The sequence below is a fragment of the Rhinichthys klamathensis genome, unplaced genomic scaffold (genome assembly GCF_029890125.1).
Source record: "Rhinichthys klamathensis goyatoka isolate OS25496 unplaced genomic scaffold, OSU_Roscu_1.1 h1tg000244l_1, whole genome shotgun sequence".
Classification (NCBI taxonomy): domain Eukaryota; kingdom Metazoa; phylum Chordata; class Actinopteri; order Cypriniformes; family Leuciscidae; genus Rhinichthys; species Rhinichthys klamathensis.
The window spans coordinates 1,083,025-1,102,500 of NW_026606766.1; the positions used below are offsets into that span (position 1 = coordinate 1,083,025).

At 36.7% G+C, this 19,476-nt stretch overlaps 2 protein-coding genes across 5 annotated transcripts in view; both read left to right on the plus strand.

Moving 5' to 3' along the window:
- Positions 1-1,175, plus strand: part of kdm4aa (lysine (K)-specific demethylase 4A, genome duplicate a) — a 28,307-nt gene extending 27,132 nt beyond the window's left edge. Inside the window, exon 22 of the mRNA XM_056266026.1 lies at positions 968-1,175. Coding sequence (XP_056122001.1) covers positions 968-1,105 — 138 coding nt within the window. The 3' untranslated portion in view covers positions 1,106-1,175. The remainder of the gene's footprint in view (positions 1-967) is intronic.
- A 5,811-nt stretch (positions 1,176-6,986) lies between these two features.
- st3gal3a (ST3 beta-galactoside alpha-2,3-sialyltransferase 3a) overlaps positions 6,987-19,476 on the plus strand; it is a 59,209-nt gene continuing 46,719 nt past the window's right edge. For 2 of the 4 annotated variants that reach the window (XM_056266037.1, XM_056266039.1), the window contains exons 1-3: positions 6,987-7,167; positions 12,709-12,857; positions 16,523-16,570. In XM_056266037.1, coding sequence (XP_056122012.1) covers positions 12,740-12,857; positions 16,523-16,570 — 166 coding nt within the window. In that variant the 5' untranslated portion in view covers positions 6,987-7,167; positions 12,709-12,739. The remainder of the gene's footprint in view (positions 7,168-12,708; positions 12,858-16,522; positions 16,571-19,476) is intronic. The other 2 variants (XM_056266040.1, XM_056266038.1) reach the window with 2 other exon arrangements.

Consider the following 19,476-nt stretch of genomic DNA (forward strand, 5'->3'; position numbering starts at 1 on the left):
CTCTTCAGATATGCGAGATATGGCTCATAGAGTCGGCTCATTCGCGAATCGCGAACGACCCATCGATCCATCATCACTAACGGCTAACGCTCATGAATTGCGAACGACCCATCATCATAACGCATAGTCGGACAGGACAGGACACACAAGGAACAACACAAGCCAGTCAGTCTTTTTGGTATATTGCTTAACAAGCTTAATTAAATTTTGCCCAGTTGTGGCCTGTTGAGGGGCAATAAATATCAAAAGTTCCAAAACATCTATTGTGTTATTTGCATTGATCCACTATATAAACATAATATCTACATACATGGCATTTGATTGGAGGCTAGTCTCACTTTGTCCCACAGCAACATAATTTTTTTTTAGATGTGTGTAACAATGTTTCTGTTAATAATGTATTGTATTAAGTGTCCATTTCATTATACTATTCAGATTTATCATAAATAATTGAACATGCACATGTATTTTAAGTTCCGTTAAAGAGGGGTAGAGGTGGGGTCACATTTGAGCATTTAAAATTTAATTTTACTTGAAAGTAACGCAAAAGTTACTTTCTTAAGTAACTAGTTACTTTTAAAATTTGTAACTGAGTAACTAATTTAGTTACTTTTTGGAAGAAGTAACTAGTAACTGTAACTAATTACTTTTTAAAAGTAATTTGCCCAACACTGGTTATAAACTCGTTATTTTGGTGCATTGTGGGATTGAATGAGTGCTCTCGATAAGATCCACTAGGGTTTCGGACACCACTACAAATGGCCGTTCCCTCAAATAGTGCCCTATTAAAGGGTATAGGGGGGCGATTTCGGACACAGCCGCAGTATTTTTTTTATTCGATTTTCAAAGTTTGTAATGTTGTAACTGATTGGTTCATGGCTTTTAACTCTTTAATAAAGACGTTTTTAAAATCACTATGGAAAAAACCCCTGAAAAAGTGCTTGATTTTCATGTGTGTGTGATTCAGTCCAAGGCATCGGACATGCGCTTTGACGAGATGTTTGGAGAGAAGAAGGTTCAGGAGAGCAAGAGACAGCGAGTGATCAACTCCAGGTACAGAGGGGACTATATCGAACCCGTCATCTACCGAGCCATCATGGAGTAGCCAGCGATGACACAGCCTGAAACCACCAGCGGACTCGAGCACACACCCTGCCAATGCCAGTGGCGTTCAGTCTGCAGGCGTCCCACACCTGGATGGCTTTCATCTACCCTGATCTCATCTGAGTCGAGGCAGGGCGTTTCACAGTGTCTTTCTCAGAGAATGCAGCATCGATGCCCTTTTAACCTCAGCTCTGTGAAACCGTGCCACAAACACATCATCATTCTGTTCATGAAGTCGCTCTCAATCACATTCGTTTAATACAGAACATTTGTAATCTCCATTTCATAAAAATATCGAATTTGATCAAATCGCATTAATTTATTTGACTTAATTCAGGGTGCTGTTTCTACCCGTATTTTAGCGGCCGGAGGTGCCATCGCATTTTACGGACGCGGATCTCCTTTTTTTTAAAGATCTACACTGTCATAAATTGTGCAGTTGAGATCCTGAATATTGTACATTATTTGGAACATAATGAATTCAGCGTGTCTTTGACAGTCATTTTGTACAAGCCTATTTATTACCTGGTGCTTTACGAAAGTAACTTTTGCAATATACGTGCGAGTTCCAGTTCAGTGCCGATGAGTGTGTCTTTTGTAGGAAGGAGGAACTGTAGATGCGAAGCTCGTAGCGAAATGCCAAGGATCTCTCTTTCGCAGCTGTTCAGAGCCCTGCCTTGCATTCTGGTTCAATACACTTTCATTTATTGTAGCTTACTGCTGTCAACCTTTGATCAAAAGCCCCATGGATTTAATAAGCTATTTTTGCACTTCTCAGCTGTACTTTTATGAATTGTCATCTTTGTCCTTGCCGTAGCCAAGCTCTAGAGACAGAAATGCTCTTCAGAAAAGCTGAGGAGGCCCATGTTTGACCCGTACGGTCTGCCGACAGCATTCGGAGAAAGTAAGCTTGTTGCAGTTCTTCAGTTGTTCCATAGATAGGGCTAATCTTCACTATTAAGAAATTATCAAAAAATATTTTTTTCTATCAAGAAGCCTATTTTATTGCTGTTTTATGATACATGTTTAATGGTCATATACTGTGAGATAGAGTTGTATGTAGTTAATTTAAAAAATCTCCAGCTTTCGGCACGTTTCTTCTGCCTCTTGTTTTGCTTTCGAACACGAGCCTCGTTCTTACTGCACTTCTGAATGCAGAGGCTCTAGGACTTCCATATATGTATTTTGTATAAAAAAAAATCATTAATGTGCATCAGTAAAAGATGTTATGCTGAAGTGTCTTTTTTTGTTTTATTTGCATTGCAAAACCAACTTTTTAACACAGTATTTTCAGTTACAGGCAGACTGTATGTTGCTTAAACCATACCTGCAAATCCTTTAATTTCTCCATTCTAACAATGAAATAGCATGAATAAAAAAAAAAAAAGTCAACTTTTTTTATTTAACCTTTTAAATCATAGTTTACGGTTATTTTATGTTACCATAGACGTTGGTGTCGTTTCTTTATAATGTTGCTGCAATGTAGTTCAATTTTAATTTTCTGGGGACATTTTGAACTGCTGATTCCAATAAATTATTTGAAGAAAAATTCCCCATCCATCACCTTTTTCACCAGTCAATAATCAATAATATGGCCCGAAGAAGTACAAAATATATATGTTTATGTCAGACTCTGATAAGCATAATTTGATTTGTTTGAAAAGTTTGTTGGAGTTTTAGCCAGTTTTTTTATTAAAACTGATATTCAAAACAGGTGAAAATATTTTGCATACAAATCTAAATAAACACTTCATGTATTTATAAGTATAAAGTATTATAAGTAATAATCCCATTAAATTAAATTAAATTAATATCTATCTATCTATCTATCATAAAAATGCAGTGACAACATTTCAATCAATAAGAGATGACAGTGTGGTGTCTGATAATAATAGTAATAAAAATAACAATAATAAAACATTTGATTAAAGGGATAATGTATCAGCTTTGAAAAAAATCCTGTTAAGTGTGTTAATTAAATAAACACACACACTCACACACATATATATACACTCACCGGCCACTTTATTAGGTACACCTGTCCAACTGCTCGTTAACACTTAATTTCTAAGCAGCCAATCACATGGTGGCAACTCAGTGCATTTAGGCATGTAGACATGGTCAAGACAATCTCCTGCAGTTCAAACCGAGCATCAGTATGGGGAAGAAAGGTGATTTGAGTGACTTTGAACGTGGCATGATTGTTGGTGCCAGAAGGGCTGGTCTGAGTATTTCAGAAACTGCTAATCTACTGGGATTTTCACGCACAACCATCTCTAGGGTTTACAGAGAATGGTCCGAAAAAGAAAAAACATCCAGTGAGCGGCAGTTCTGTGGGCGGAAATGCCTTGTTGATGCCAGAGGTCAGAGGAGAATGGCCAGACTGGTTCGATCTGATAGAAGGGCAACAGTGACTGAAATAACCACTCGTTACAACCGAGGTATGCAGCAAAGCATTTGTGAAGCCACAACACGCACAACCTTGAGGCGGATGGGCTACAACAGCAGAAGACTCCACCGGGTACCACTCATCTCCACTACAAATAGGAAAAAGAGGCTAGAATTTGCAAGAGCTCACCAAAATTGAACAGTTGAAGACTGGAAAAATGTTGCCTGGTCTGATGAGTCTCGATTTCTGTTGAGACGTTCAGATGGTAGAGTCAGAATTTGGCGTAAACAGAATGAGAACATGGAACCATCATGCCTTGTTACCACTGTGCAGGCTGGTGGTGGTGGTGTAATGGTGTGGGGGATGTTTTCCTGGCACACTTTAGGCCCCTTAGTGCCAATTGGGCATCGTTTAAATGCCACGGCCTACCTGAGCATTGTTTCTGACCATGTCCATCCCTTTATGGCCACCATGTACCCATCCTCTGATGGCTACTTCCACCATGTCACAAAGCTCTAATCATTTCAAATTGGTTTCTTGAACATGACAATGAGTTCACTGTACTAAAATGGCCTCCACAGTCACCAGATCTCAACCCAATAGAGCATCTTTGGGATGTGGTGGAACGGGAGATTCGCATCATGGATGTGCAGCCGACAAATCTGCGGCAACTGTGTGATGCCATCATGTCAATATGGACCAAACTCCCTGAGGAATGCTTCCAGCACCTTGTTGAATCTATGCCACGAAGAATTGAGGCAGTTCTGAAGGCAAAAGGGGGTCCAACCCGTTACTAGCATGGGGTACCTAATAAAGTGGCCGGTGAGTGTATATATATATATATATATGTATTTGTTTTGAACTGTTATTGACAGTCTACTCGTTGTATTAGTTCTGTTATACTTATATTAATTCCCATATGAAAAACTAATAATAGTCAATTAAATGCATTATGATGCTGCATGGCATCAGTGCTCAGATGTGACATCAGTTTTGAGTATTTATCATGAATGTGAAACCACAAGAGCTAAGAAACAGGACTGGTTTTGAAGGGAAGCCTGCCAATACTGATGTTAGTGAAGTGACGCCCTTGTTTAAGCCATGTTCATTATAGACAAAAGCATTTATTTATTTAGACAGCATGTTTCGCTTTGATGTAGAAGAGCAAAAGTTTGCTGAAAACAGAAGGGTAAGGAGGATCTCTCCTTAATAAAGCAGGCCATAGAGATCTAATCTGCTACGTGTATTTCTTGCATGCCTGAATGAGGTCATTGCTCAGAGACTATTGTGTAAATGTGTTTCCTGAGGTGTTCACACAGTACAGTCTACAAGCTCAACTAATGTCCTCAGGAAATCTCTGAAATAGTGTGCATTTCCGTGTCGTGCTCTTTTCAAAGCTGTCCTTGGTTAAGAACAGTGTTGCTCAACAATTATGAAGAAAGACTCAATGATCTCATGTGCATTTCCACTGAGAGCGACTTCTCTGGATCTCATCATAAAGGACTTTTCCCCCTTGAAAAGAAAGACTAGAAAATGTCTGCATTTAATTTGTGTGCAAAGACACACTAAGTTATGTGGAGCTAAAGATATGCGAGTAAATTTATTGTTTTATTTTTAGACATGGAAATCAGAACAGTCGAGATGCGTGGTTGGCGTCGCCATCATGTGAACACAGACAGATAAACATGAATGATAAACACTTGACTTCTGTGTAATAGCCCAATAAAACTGAGTCATTAGTGTTATAAAAACTACTGTGCCATATAATGGGATTAGATTAATCTCATGGTAGTCAATGATTATTATATATGCCATGGCGGTACTTTAAGGAATACAATGGTTGGTAGATATTATAGTAATATGGCACCACTGTACTTTGGTAAGTCATTTTGTGATAATAAAAAATCAAGTCATAAGTATGATTTTAAAAAAGTCCCTTAGGGGATAAAAAATTAAAAAATTATGGCATACAAGTAATACTTTAAACAAAAATGGAAACTATAATTATGATATAGAAAGTCACAATTATTCTCACAATTTTGACTTTTTATGTCATTACTTGGTAGGCTGTGTCATATTTATGACTTAAAATTTTGACTTTTTATGTCAAAACTATGAAATATATGAGGTTATATAGTACAGATACTACAAGTCAAATATTACTCCATTGCAAGTAAAAGTTGTAAAGACCGAATTTTACTTAAGTAAAAGTACAGAAGTATGCTACTCGTTTTTAAAAGTACTTAAGTATCAAAAGTAAAAAGTAAATGCATTGTTTTATTATTGTTGCATTGCGTTACAACCCTGGCTCTAGGGATGCAACATAAAGGACACAAAAACAGAAATCTGCCAATCAAAAGAAAGTTTATTTAATATAAAAAGAAAATAGGGACTGTAGTGGCATGAACACTGCAGTGTTGGCTGCAAGACGAGAGAGAGAGCGCATGTGTCCTAGATTTAGAGTCCATGGCTCCCTTCAGGTGACACCACACCAACTGAATTAACCGGTTGATTGCAGGTGAGCTACCAGGGAGACTGCAATGAAACACAGATTAGAACACATTGTTCTATGTAATACTTACAGTACCTTATGCCTCTGAATCTATGCCTGCCTACCAGGGCCGGATTATCCATAGATGGGATTGGGCGAGTGCCCTGGGGCACCAGCCAATAGGAGGGCACCAAGGGCCGCATTATGGGGCCCAAGCGAGTAGAAGAATTTTTTTTAACATTTCCGATAATGGAGCGTATATTTGCACTAAGTGCCTGTCTTTTTGACAAAAAATACGCCCGCCGCCACTAAATATCTACAGTGGCATAGGTCGTAGGGTAGCTTTGAAAAGTAGCTTTAAAGTAGCTCTCGACACGTTTTACAAAATCTGATGGGAAAGAAAAAATAATTTATGAACTTTACTCCAACATAGTACAACAAAGTTCCTTTTTAAGTCAGTAAAATTGTTAATGCCAAATTAAAATTAATTTTTAATCCTGCCCTGCTGCCTACCCTCATATCAATATCACATTTATTTCTAGAACACGGTTCCAGTAGTGGGATTGAATGTGAGATTGAATAAGTGCATTTAATAACATCCACAATGGTTCCAAATAGTGCCTAAAGTTTTTGGGCTTTTAGTATAGGCTATGTTAGCCTTACTGTTATCTATGCTAGTGTGCTCCAAAACAATGACAAAAGTCGCATTTAGAAGACCAAACCCAACGTTGAAAATGAAAATCATTTTGATGTCAGAATCCAACGCCAGAGATTAACAGTTAATCTCCAATGTTGGACAGACGTTGCTTTGTGGTTGAAAATGAAAATCGGGTTGACGTCAGAAAGCAACATTAGTCGGGTTCTTCTGACATCACCCGACGGTAATATGTGGTAAAAATATGCGGTAGGCTAATAGTGAATCATGTTTGATGTGTGTTCGGGTGTGCTCAAGCCAATAGCTGTTCAGAACCCACAGAAGAGACCCTCCTCCTCCTGAACCTTCTCAACCTGTCCGTTAGTTTCCCTTCACTTCACTCACTGCACTCTGGGAAGCGAGCTGATAAACGCAGCCGAGAGATAAAAGAAATGTTTTTTCCGTTCCCCCAGAAGAACCGTAGCGAGCGTCGCCTGAGACAGCGGTGTGTTTGTGGACATGTATTCGTCATCGCTCCGTTTCTGTGAGGTAGGAGTTAGCCAGTCTCTCAACACACACACGTTAAATGTTTTATTGACATGTTGTGTCTTGTAACAGCCGTGGTGTCAGGTGTATCGTATTGGGACTGCGTGTAACCGTGTGATTGTGTAATTCATATGTGTTGAACGGGAGTTGTTGGGCTAAAGGTAATAAGTCTTGGGTAGTTTGAGGTTCGAGCAGCTAATGCGCTAACCGGATGTGTCTGTTACCGTTATAACTGCATGACACACGAGCGAGCGGTCGCCGTGCTGTTTCCATTGGTTACACGGTTTGTTGTTTAAAAATGTGTTTTAACGATGACTAGTTGTTAAAGTAGTGTGTGTGTGTGTGTGTTCTGGATTTTGAGGTCTTTGACGCAGTGAAATGAGTAACGTTATACTAACAAAACCACCCTAAAAGTAATGGTAATGTAGCGTGTTACCATGCTATATTAATGTTACCATGTGTTTGGAAATGCATCACAATAAATACATGTTTGACAATTTTATTATAATTAGAAAACAACAGGTATTATATAATATCATTTAGTATTTTATAATTAATATAATGTAATATTTTATATTATTGTGATTTAATATATAATATACACTAAGTTACCGGTCATAAGTTTGGAGGCATTACTATTTTTTTTTTTTTTTTTAAATAATAGTTTTCTATTTTAATATACTTTAAAATATAATTTATATCTGTGATCAAAGCTGAATTTTCAGCATCAATATTGTTTTTGGGAACCTGTGTTTTCAGGATTCATTGATGAATACAAAGTTAAAAAGAACAACATTTATTCGAAATATAAATCCTTCCTAACAATATAAATCTTTACTATCACTTTTTATCTATTTAACACATCCTTGCTAAACATTGACCGAAACGTTGCTAATAAAACATTTTAAATTACTTGCAAGTACTGATAGTGTGCGGGAGTTCCTTATTTGCAGATTAAAAATTAGAAAGAAAAAAATTACTGACCCCAAACTTTTGAACGGTAGTGTATATTGAAAATTCAGCTTTGATCACAGGAATAAATTACATTTTACAATATATTCAAATAGAAAACTATTATTTCAAATTATAATAATATTTCACAATATTACTGTTTTTTTCTGTATTTTTGATCAAATAAATACAGGCTTGATGAGCAGAAGAGACTTCTTTCAAAAACATTAAAAATAGTAATGTTTTCAAACTTTTGACTGGTTCTGTATACAATATCATTTATGTAATTATAATAAAATTTCTGTCCATTTCTGTCTCCTCGCTGTAGCAGATGGAGATATACATTTACAAATGTTTTGCTATTAGATGTACCAACGAACATAAGAGACTCCATAGACTCCCGGCATCTGAGCCACTAAGGATACCGTGGTTGAAATTAATTTATGAAGGAAATGTGCCGAAGAAAGTCGTTTAAGTGTTATATTTTTGCGCAAATCATCAATTACGCCGGACTGCTTCACAAACGCTGGTCAGTTCAACGCTGGCTTTGCACTAAAATTGCTTCTGAAAGATTTTTAGATTAACATGACGGTACATGCCTGTCGATGAGTAACTCCACAACAACTGCTTTAATTTATCCACTAACTATTCAGAAACGTCCAGTTGCGTTATAAAAGTTGTAATTCTTCCTGAGTCTCTCCATCAGTGTCCGACTCCTGATCGAAACGCAAGGCTGAACACCGCTATTCTCCAGTTTTGTTGTTGCGCTTGCTGGAGTATCTGAAGCACGAGCTGTAAAGGCTCCGCCCTCTTCTGGAAAGGAGCTCATTTGCATTTAAAGGGACACACACAAAAACTGTGTGTTTTTGCTCGCACCCAAATAGGGACAAATTTGACAAGCTATAATAAATGATCTATGGGGTATTTTTTTCAGCTGAAACTTCAGACACATTCTGAGGACACCAGAGACTTGTTACATCTTGTGAAAAGGGGCACATTATGTCCCCTTTAATGAATATCCTTTAAAAAAAATATACTAAATATTAGGTAAGAACTGTTTAAGTTTGTACCACAACCCTATAAAGCTTTAGCTGTTGATATATAGGCTTCAGTGTATTTTAATGTTTTTTTTTTTTTTAAAGTCCCCCTGTAAAAGACCATACAGATCCAAATAACTATTGACCAATCGCTCTTACCAGTTGCCTCTGTAAAACAATGGAGAGAATGGTAAATAATCGACTTGTTTGGACACTGGAATCGAAGAAACAAATAAGTGATTATCAATGTGGCTTTAGACGTGGAAAGTGCACTTTGGATCAATTAATTCGACTGGAAACTTATATTAGAGATGGTTTCATTAGAAAAGAACATGTTGTTGCTGTCTTTTTTGACTTGGAAAAAGCACATGATCATACAACATGGAGATATGGAATCTTGGAAGATCTTTACCACATGGGATTTAGAGGACGATTACCCATCTTCATTTCAAATTTTTTGGCTAGCAGATATTTTAAAGTAGGAAACACCTTGTCGGATATTCACAAACAAGAAATTGGAGAACCTCAGGGAAGCATTCTCTCTGTCACTCTTTTCAGCATTAAAATAAACAGCATTGAGAATATCATCGGATCTAATATATTCTGCAGCCTATATGTGGATGATCTCTGCATTGGTTATAGAGGGAAGAACATGAGTACAATTGAAAGGCAACTGCAGTTATGTATTCAAAAAATATATCTGTGGTCAGTTGAAAATGGATTCAAATTCTAGAAATCTAAAAACAGTCTGTACCCACTTCTGTATCCAGCGATCCCTTCATCATGATCCAAAACTCTTCATTAATGGAGAACCGATTAATGTTGTTAAGGAAATCAAGTACTTAGGTCTTCTATTTGACAACAAAATGACTTTCATTCCTCATTTGAAATCACTAAAGAACAGGGGCCATATTCACAAAGAATTTTATCTTACCACTAGGAGTACTCCTAAATCGCACTAAAATATTTTAGCTAGGAGTTTTCTCTTAAAAGTTATTCACAACGCCTTTCAGACCTACTCTTAGTAAGGACAAATGACAACTCCTAAACTAAGAGTGAGTCATCGTTGCTATGGATGACGTCAGTTCTCATGCAGAGCTTCCTCGCAGTGATCACGGTGATTGGTTGTTAGATGACAGGGCCATCATGCGGAGCATAACACAGACGCAACAAATCATGGAATTACGACATCTAAATATGTCTGTGTCCTACACAAAATAATAATAGTAGTAATGTCATCGAAATGCATATATAATGACATGTTTGTGGAGGCTCCAGTGAAGTGTAATTCTAAAAAGGCAGAGAGAGAGAGAGAAAAGTCGTGAATTAAATTAAATCAAGGTAGCCTAATACCCTAATGAAAACCTCCACTTGCCTAATAATGAAAAACGACACTTGCATTAACACTTGCTTGGTTAATTGACATCCTATTAGCCTAAATAGACTACTTAAAGCAAGGAAATGTTGCTCCTATTGAAGTAATGTAATAGTTGAATGACGGTGGATTATGAACTCGCCAAAATGGAAAAGACTGGACGCAGGATCAGTTACTGCTGCTGGCCCAGTTGGTGCTGAAAAAAAAAACATAATAAAAGGGAAATTCGGCACTGGGATATCAAGCAAAACTAAGCGTGAGACATGGGAGAGGATTTGTTCGCAGATCAATGCAGCGTTCCCGCTTGTGTCGCGGACCCCGGACGACTGCGAGAGGCGGTGGTGTGCGCTACAATCCTTTGTGAATAGGTCTTAGTGAGTTAGGAGTCCTCTTGACTTAAGCTGTCCCAGACTTAGGTGCTACTTTTAGGGCTAAAATGCTTCGTGAATTACTCTTGAGGAGTCCTATAAGTTAGGAGTGACACGCCCATTATTTTTAGGAGTTGGTCCTAAATTCGCCAGTTAGGAGCTACTTTTAGCCTTAAAATTCTTTGTGAATACGGCCCCAGTTCCTCAGTATTATTTTTTGCTGGGTTCCAGGACATGTTGGACTTTCAGCAAATGAACGAGCTGATGCCGCTGCTAAGGAAGCTCTTAATCAGGAAGTTAATGATTGTCAAATTCCTCCCTCAGATATCAGACCGATTATTATTATAATCGATATATTGTAAATAAGTGGCAAGAAGAGTGGAATATGTGCAAGAATAATAAGTTGTATGAAACTCATCCGGAAATAACAAACAGACTTTCTATCAATTTTAAAACTAGACTTGATCAAGTGGTCTACACCAGATGCCGTATGGGTCACACAAGTTTGACCCATGCTTTTTTGCTTAAAGGTAAAGAAGACCCAACTTTATGTATGTTTGGTAAAATTCCCTTATCTGTCAAACATATTTTGTTAGATTGTCCTGGACTTAACGTAAGCAGAATGCTCTTTTATGAAGTTACTTCATTGGAGGACATATTTAATGAGATTATGTTAATGTTGATATGTTAATTAAAAAAAATATATTGTTTAATATGACTTGTTGTTTATATTTGTTTTGTTTTTATTGTATTTATATGATATTTGTTTTTTTGTAAGTGAATTTTTGCCATGAAAATAGCTTTGAATGCTGACATGGCATGAAATAAAATAATCTGAATCTGAAAGTCCCCCTGTAGTCTAATTGTATCCCTTAAAGGATCATTTTGGTGATCTTTGATGATGACACATTTAAACATTTTTTCCTTAAATCTTCATGCCTTAAAATAGCTTGAATGTAACTCTACACCCTTGCCTCATTTAGTATACGCGGTTGGTTCTATGAATATCTTGGTTACAAGTTTGTGACAGCGATTTCAAACCGTGTTTTTGAGACTGTCTTTGGTTCACTGCAGATTTAAGGAGAAAATACTCAGCAATGGTGTTGTTGACTTATGAATTTACACATGGTTTGTCTTAAAGCATTTTAAAAACACCACAGAGACACACAAACAACATTAAAAGCTGGATTTTCACCACAGGGAAAGGGACTTTAATGAAAATGCTGAAATATTCATACTGAATTTACCACAACATCTGCAGTTTTCACCAAAAGGTCATAGTTTTAGTTGATAATAATAATAATGTGGGATCACTTTCAGATGCTGTACAATGTTTTGTTTGGTTACCTAAAAATGGGCTTCATGTCGCAACATTTGTAATAACTGGTTTTATTCAAGTCAAAAATATGATTTAATGTGACTGGTACAGACAACATGGATAGATCAGGTAAAACGTGTTAAGCAGCTTCCAGAATTATTAAAAATACATAATTTAAAAGGGTCAGAACATTAGTTGACTTTAGCAACTAACTAGGGTGGTTTGGGGAAAACTATCTTGGGCTGCGCTTCTCCAAAGCATTGTGAGCTAAGTTGATCGTAGAACTGTATTACCTTTGAGAAAAACAGCCCTGGGAAGTGTTTGTGAAAGTGAGCTTTAGTTCACTGTCAGGCCTGTCACTGCATGTTATGAAGGTCTGGACGGACACACATTAAACAAATACGTCTATCGAGTCTGGCCTGTGATGAACTCTGAAACCGTTCAGTGTCTGAGTTCCTCAAGTTTCACCAATGTGTTGCGTGCTTGTGTTTTCAGGTGCCTCGGACCAGATGAAGCCTCGTGTGAGATGATCAGGATGAAGTCCACGCGGAGCTTCATGTTTTTGATCTGTCCTATCATGGTGCTGATATTCCTCTACTATTCCTCTGGCAGACTGCACCTACGGACCTCAGTGCAGAAATCTCGTGAGTGTAAATGTTGTCAAATGTGACACACACGCCTGGATGTTTCTAGTAATCCTCAACACCTTGATTAGCAGGTTAGACATGTTAAAGGGATAGTTCACTTTGAAATTAATTTTTGGTATGTTTTAGCTTACCTCAAGGGCATCCAAGATGTAGGTGTCTTTGTTTCCGCAGTAGTTTCAATTTTGATATTTTTAGGTCAAACCGTTCTTGTCTGTCAGTCATATAATGCAGGTCTATGGTCACCACCTCAAAGAGCATGCACAGAGAAGTCCAAATTAAACATGATTTAATGACTCGTAAATGTAAGTACACATTGATGGCCTAAGACATGAAACGAGCGGTTTGTGTGAGAAAACCAACAGTATTTATATCGTTTTTACATCTTGTAAACACAGCCACGTCCAAGTGATCTGAGGGCGCCAGCGCTTCGGTCTGTGCAAGAGCCGGAAGTGATCTCTTCCAAAAAAACAAAAAAAAATCAACGTTGTCTGTTGATATATCGAAATCGTCTTCCATTGCGATTTCCTGTATATCTAAATATGTTTAGATCTTCACAGTGAAAGGTAACACTTCCGAAATCTGTGTAAACAATGAGTGACGTACACGCGCGAGAGATCACTTCCAGCGCTTGCGCAGACCGAAGCGCCGGCGCCCTCAGATCACTTGGACGTGGCTGTGTTTACAAGAGGTAAAAACGATATAAATACTGTTGGTTTTCTCACACAAACCGCTCGTTTCGTGTCTTAGGCCATCAATGTGTACTTACATTTACGAGTCATTAAATCATGTTTAATTTGGACTTCTCTGGTCATGCTCTTTGAGGTGGTGACCATAGACCTGCATTATATGACTGACAGACAAGAACGGTTTGACCTAAAAATATCAAAATTGAAACTACTGCGGAAACAAAGACACCTACATCTTGGATGCCCTTGAGGTAAGCTAAAACATACCAACAATTAATTTCAAAGTGAACTATCCCTTTAAATTGGACTTCAGCCCGTCAGAAGCAGATGCACGGCTTTAGATGAATTAAAATGATTGTCAGGGTGTGTGTGTGGTTACAGCATGGATCCTTACTTTCATGAGTGGATCTCGAAGCAGCTCTAGTTAGTTAGTCACATGACTGAATCCCCTTATGAGTGTGGTGTCGTTTAAAGTAAATGTTTGAAAGTGCACGGGGATCTCTCAAAATGCTTTTGTGCGAGGTTGTTTCTATAATGCCGACAGCTTTTTTATTTCTCTAAACTGTGAATTGCCACAAACTTTTCCCTTCTCTAGATTGGGTGGTTTTCTATCATGACTGGATTTCCCCCATATATCGTGCCTAAAATTAAGTCTGTCTGTTCAGCAACTCTTCTTCCTGTCTGGCATCAAATTACTGGTGAAGTTATGATCTTTAACTGAAAAGACCCTGAAAAGTAAAAAGGTTTGCTATGATGGCCAGAGGAGGGAGCTAAAGACCCCATCATCACTGACCACATTCACCTCCTGGAATCAGTCAAAAGAAGCCAGAAAATGGTCAGCTTTGAAAGCAAAATTATACACAAACTGATTATTGCTATGACATGCTGCTTAATATTACCCAGCACATGTGTTTGTTTAGAAAGATCTATTTTTGTCTCTTCACATATTTTGTATTCCCCAAAGGAACCTTGTAGATGTGCATCTGTTAACCGTTTTTGGTTTCGCCCCGACTGTACTTTCACAGGTGTGATGCAGCACTACCTCGATCAAATGTCACAGTGTAAAAACTGTGGTATCTGATATCATCGCCACCTCAAATCTCAAATGAGATTCATTATATAACTGAAGGAATTTGAGTCCTGTAATTATATTAATAGTTAACAACAAAGTAAACTACCATTCAAAAATTTGGGGTTTGTATTGTAAGAATGATTTTATGCTCACCTGTCTGTGAAATAAGCAATATTGTCAAATGTATTTAAAATAAAACATTTCTATTTATTCCTGTGATCAAAGCTGAATTTTCAGCATCATTACTCCAGTCTTCAGTGTCACATGATCCTTCAGAAATGGGTTACTGTGTAGAGCTACGTCTTAGTTGGTGCTTCTTAGTTTTAACATCTACTCTCGTGTATTGGAAATCATAAAAGGTTTCACTTTTGAGCAATTTAATGAATTTTTTGCAGAATAATAGTGTTCATTAAACATCTTACTCACCCCAAACTTTTGAATATTATTGTATATTGTCACATATTATAAATAAATACATATGTAAGAGAATCGGCCAAGATGAAATGGCAGATATCGCTCATGTTTGTGATAATAAAAACCAGAAACACGTATACATCGGCTCTTATCAACCTATCTGACACTATCGAGTCGGAAAGTGTGACCAGCATTTGGTTCGACTAAAAGGCATAAGTAAAAATGTGCCATTATTACATCATATTTTGACACATAAAACCAGTTAATGGAGGTGTTGTCGCATAAATGCACTTTAATTGTATGTTTTGTATAACCATTTGTGGAGTTTGGGTAACAAAGTAATGGCAAGTAATGCAAACTTTTGTGTTTTAAACATACAGTGGAACTGGGAATAATCTCTTTAACTAAGACTGATCAGCATTTGTTAGTAATTCTGTTGCATTTGGCTTTTTGGCTCAAGCAACAGACACAAGCTTCAGGATATTTTCTCTTTAACCTGGCTGCGTCACACTAAAATTGAACCACAAAATGCTACCATATTTGCTTACCGTGTAACTTGTCTAATATAAAATCTCACATGTGCAAGAACAGGAAATCAGCTTTTCTCTGCTCACACTCTCACACAGGTTTTGCTGCTGCAGTGTTTTGCATGTTCCTCTTCCGAATATGGTGTGTTTTTCTGAGAAATGTCTTCCACCTGGCAGAAACACTCGACTGTGTGTCAGAATTGAATTTGTTCTTTGCTGTTGTATTCTGGATGTTTGGCACAACTTTCAAACTGTTTTATTAGATTTGATGGAGTCCAACAGATACAACGGTTTATCAACACTTCTCTTGCAGCCTGCAAATCTCCTACTCTGCAGAACACATTTATGATTATTACTATTTCCCATATTTTAGAATAATAGTCAAATCAAAGCTTCTTTATATTTGAGCTGCTTCTGTGTCCTTTGACATTCTTAAGGTTCATGAAGTTTACAAGCTGTCATATCCATCTCATTTCATTTTTATGTATAGAAATGCATATGATGCACATGATACAATTTGAAGTATTTAGCAGAAGCTTGTTAAAGGCATGTATCACACATTATATAAACCATGTTACTTACAGCTAAATTGGTTTATTTGCTGGTTAGTAAATTTGGGACTTTTTAAATGTGTGCATTTTCATATTTTTTTCGAGGAACTACAAATGCTGGCTGTGTATTAACCTAGTTTGTCCAGTTCATTCATGGACCTGATTGCTTTACAAATGAATGCATTGTTTCTATGAGCCTGTACTGTATTGCACTCTTTGCAGGCCTGTTTGTTTGGTTTAGTTGCAGTGTGGTTGTTTGAACTGCTAACCCGTGTGTGAGATGCTAATGGCCCAGATCTGCTGTCATCACACTAGTGCGGGAGCTGCTGTTTAAACTGTTTACAGAGACACTAACAGCATCTGAGGTGATGACATGCCTTCTGTATGCTGAACTCACACTCTTGTGTTTCAGAGGCTCCTTTGGATAGTTTACTCTCCGTGGGACGTGTAGTAGTTTCAGGTAGAGGTTCATCCTATATCATACCTTACATTAATGTTGGGAGATTCTGTATAATTGCATTATGATGAAGACCGGGGTTAGCTGTCATAGTCTTTGTGCATACATTTTTTTTTTTTTTATGCTTGTGTGCGCATATAAATATTATATATATTTTTATTAGGGCTGGGTATTGAGACAATTTTCACGATTCGATATCAAATCATGTACATGGCAAATTTTTTCAATAAAAAAAAGTCTATAATATACAGGGAGTCAGCTGGTACATTACTATAACATTGAAGATTAATTAACTGATTTGTTTGCAAACACTTAAATTACACACCAGGAAGTTTAATAAACTTATAATACTGTATAATTATGTTTCTACTCCAATTCATTTTTTGAAATATAAACGATTGCAGGATTTATTCAAACAAAAAATAGATAATAGTGCATATATTTAGCAAAATGTTAATTTATGGTCATTCAATGGCTTCTGTGAGGTAAATGTGGCATTAAAAAGCTGTTTTATTGACATCTTTCGGCGGTTTAAACGCTGATTGAGCGATTACATGAAATAACATGATGTATCTTCTTTCATCATACTTTCTGATAAAGTAGTTAAAGGGGTGGTAAATGCCCTTTTCACAAGATGTAAAATAAATCTCTGATGTCCCCAGAGTGTGTATGTGAAGTTTTACCTCAAAACACCCCACAGATATTTGTATATAGCATGTTAAAGTTGTCACTTGTTGAGTGTGAGCAAAAACCCTTTAAATGCAAATTAGCTGCAAAACTTTGAGCGTTGAAACTTTGCAGATGTAACTTTGAAAGAGCGCCAAAATTGTATTTATTATTATTTGAATTCCATAAAAAATGGACAGAATTGAAAATCTGCTACTTTGTTTCATATCAAAAGTAACAAAGCTCAAAGATTATTGCGATTTACCGGATGGGAGGCGCTGTAAATGTTTCTTTCATTTATCAACTGAAAACAGACTAAATTAAGAATCGATTAAAATCGAGAAATCTTTTTTTTTTACCCAGCCCTAATTTTTATATACATACGCTTTCACAGTAGTTTGGGGTCAGTACGATTTTTAAAGAAGAGTCTTATGTATTTATTTGAACAAAATATATTGTATTGTATTATTTATTTAAAATAACTATTCACCAATTTAATATATTTTACAATTAAATGTTTTTATCAAGAAACATTTCTGATTGTTATCAACGTTGAAAACAGTTGTGCTGCTTCATATTTTTGTGGAAACTGATACTTTTTTTTCTAGGATTCTTTGATTAATAGAAAGTTGTGCAAAGAATGCACATTTATTTAAAATTGAAATAGTTTGTAACATTACATTTCTTTACTGTAATTTTATCAATTTAATGCATCCTTTCCTTACTGAATAAAAGTATTCATTTCTTTAAAAAAATCTCACTGACTCCAATTTTTCGAACATTTATGTAAAACTATATATATATATACATATAAGTATATATTTTTGAGAAAAATGCTTATTTTCTCAAGCAACCTAGTCCAAAACCTAATAAAGGATTTAATCTCCCAACATTATGAAGCTTCTCCATTGCGTTGAATGTTTTATGATTTCTCCTACCATGTAAATACCATTATTACAATGTTTCCCATATTAAAATCTAAAAAAAGATTACAGAAATGATACTACAACTAATGTTGAAATAACGATAAATGTACTGATAATGACTAAATCATGATTAAATCATTAAAGTTATGTTTCCAATAAGATACGACTTATATAATGCCCTTTTCACAAGATGTAAAATAAGTCATAATGCCCTTTTCACAAGATGTAAAATAAGTCTCTGATGTCCCCAGAGTGTGTATGTGAAGTCTTAGCTCGAAATACCCCACAGATAATTTAATAAAGCATGTTAAAATTGTCACTTTTTGAGAGTGAGCAAAAACACACCGTTTTTGTGTCTGTCCCTTTAAATGCAAATGAGCTGCTGCTCACGGCACAGGAGGCGGAGCTTCAACAGCTTGTGTCCTTGTACCTCACACAGACATGCACTGAAAATGTCAATGTTTTATGTTCAAACCGGAGTCAGACAATAATGGAGAGACTCAAGAAGTGACAACAGAATGCAACAGGACATTTCTGAATGGTTAGTTGATGAATTTATGTAGTATCTTCAAGACATTGATTAGCATATTCTGTTATGATAATCTATAAATCGTGTTACCGGGGGAGGGGTTTATGTAAATTTTAGTATTTTAATTTTAGTAATTTTAGTCCATATCAGCCGTTCGTTGTAGTCCTTAAAAAGCGATTTCTTTAAAAGAAAATATCTCCCCTTGGCCCTTGCTTTGAACTTTGATCGTTGTAACTTTGCAGATGTTGTTAATGCTCAAACAGCAACATTACACACTAACTAAATTAAAAAAAGTGAAATCATAATCAACCACCCCTTTAAGGTCTATCAACTATATCTGTGACCTGCAAATACTTTCCTGGTTTTTAAACACATATGTTAACTGTAATACAGGTATAAACATTTAAAATATACACCTATTGCACCTTTTCAAAGACAGCCATTAGATCTCTCAGTAGAGCTTGAGCTGGCTTTGACCCAGAATATTCCTTCACACACACACACGCACGCAGTGATAACCGGCGGCTGACAGAAGCGCTGTGATGTTTGTAAGGCTCTTTGTGCTGTGAACTAACACTCGCTGCAGCTCCTGCGACCTCTAATGCAACACCTCTGCTATCTCAGGCTCGCTAATGCAGCAGTGTGCTGAAACTCTTTCTTTCTAAGGTTATTTTATCAAAAATGACTTGACTTGTTTTTTTTCAGGGTTTCCGTTTGTTGGAAAGTAACACATCTCTGTAATATCCTTCTGTTTTGAACTCAACGTGATGACATCACGTCACTGTCCT